At 41.3% G+C, this 1,573-nt stretch overlaps 1 protein-coding gene across 1 annotated transcript in view; it reads left to right on the top strand.

The window, feature by feature from the left end:
- The window catches only part of RIOK1 (RIO kinase 1), a 23,197-nt gene extending 22,603 nt beyond the window's left edge, over positions 1-594 (top strand). The window contains exon 17 of the mRNA XM_017746918.1: positions 576-594. Within this exon, the coding sequence (XP_017602407.1) occupies positions 576-579 (4 nt within the window). The 3' untranslated portion in view covers positions 580-594. The remainder of the gene's footprint in view (positions 1-575) is intronic.
- The last annotated feature ends 979 nt before the right edge of the window (positions 595-1,573 follow it).

The raw sequence follows: 1,573 nt of genomic DNA, 5'->3' as shown, positions 1-1,573 counted from the left end.
CAACTGAAAGAAATGGAGCTTTGAGCCTGGCTTAAAATGGGGCTGAAGAGTTTTCAGCTGAAGAAGGGGTTTATTGATCATGTCACATTTTTGGTGTTCTGGCACATTAGTGTTGGTGGAGTAGAAGAAAAAGTTGTTTTAAAAGCATTTTAAAGTTGTTTTAAAAGCATTTAAAATAAGAGTTCAGAAGAATCTATTGTGTGCTTTTTTTCCTTTCCCTGAGCTTCTAAGGATTACTGCTTATAGCCATGAAACGTTAGAAAATACTCTATTTGTGAAGATCCCTTTTCAGCCATCCAAAGTGATTGCATTAAGATGTCATTCAACATTATACACATGGTGGAGAGAAAAGCCAGTCCTGGTCTTCCCTCAAAGTTGAACAGGCTCCAGCCTGTAATGGAACTATTTATTTATTTGAGTGTGAAGAAAAGACAGACAAAATTTGTTATTGCGTAAAGGAGTCAAAAACCAATCTGAACTTGCCTTCAGCGTTGGCTTTCCAAGTATTTCAATATAAAACTTTCCCAAGACCCTGGAAAATCCTTGTCAAACTTATTTTATTTTCTCTCCCACAGGTGAACCAGGAACACTCTTATCATTTTTTTCATGCAGGGAAACCAGTAGCAATGCCCACAGATGCTACTGCAAAGTGATTTCAACTTCAATAAATAGAAATGAGATGTTGGCTTTCTGTGACCAGCCAGGCCCTTTTATAGGAAGCCCACCAATTACATTAAGTGTCCTGTGGCTGCCTGTGGGTTGGGCTGTGCAGAATTAAAGGATTACAGTTTGTATAGGATTAACAACCTGAGATTATTTTAGTTGGTCAGAGCATGGTGCTAACAACACCAAAATTGTGGAATCAATCTGTGTAAGGACCATGCACTAAACAGTTTGACTCAATGATCCTTGTGGGTCCCTTCCAAGTCAGAATATTCTGTGACCAGGAAATAAATGAAATATGTCAACAATATTGGTGCTGTTTCCATTGCTCTGTGTATTGCTCTGGGAGATGTTTAATGAGCACAATTTTTTGACAGTTGGTGAGGCTGGGTGATGGGATATTCTCTTGCTTTGTACGGGTTGGGATGGTGAAGTGTTAGAGACGGGAGCTAGGAGAAATTAAATCAGTTTGGTAGCAAGGCTTAAATGAAAGTGAAGTGCATTTGATTAAGTCTGAAAGTAGCTGTAATGGGGAGGGCAGCCAGGAGAACCTGTGGTTTTGTACTGAAAGGAAAGGAGAAAAGTGAAGGAGAAAAATGACACAACTGAAATCCTTCAATGTGAAGGTGGAGGTTGCATAGAGTCATTGATCAGTGTGTGCCATGCTCTCAGCCATGCCTGCCTTTAGGGTGCCAGTGCACCCCAACAGCACCGTCAGACTCGAGCCAGCTCTTTGCTGATGCGTTTTTCTACCTCAGAGTTACATTAGCCAGGGCCATGAAGGGATGTAAGCTCCCAGAGCAACACAGCAGCTCTTGCAAAAGCCTCCAGTGGGTGATTCCTTCTGGGAGTTTGTTTTGTATTTGGAGGGTGGTACAGACAAAAGACACAGAAATTCATGTAGGAAGGC

This window comes from Corvus brachyrhynchos, unplaced genomic scaffold (assembly GCF_000691975.1).
Source record: "Corvus brachyrhynchos isolate BGI_N302 unplaced genomic scaffold, ASM69197v1 scaffold100, whole genome shotgun sequence".
Classification (NCBI taxonomy): domain Eukaryota; kingdom Metazoa; phylum Chordata; class Aves; order Passeriformes; family Corvidae; genus Corvus; species Corvus brachyrhynchos.
This window is presented reverse-complemented; position numbering and strand designations above follow the sequence as displayed.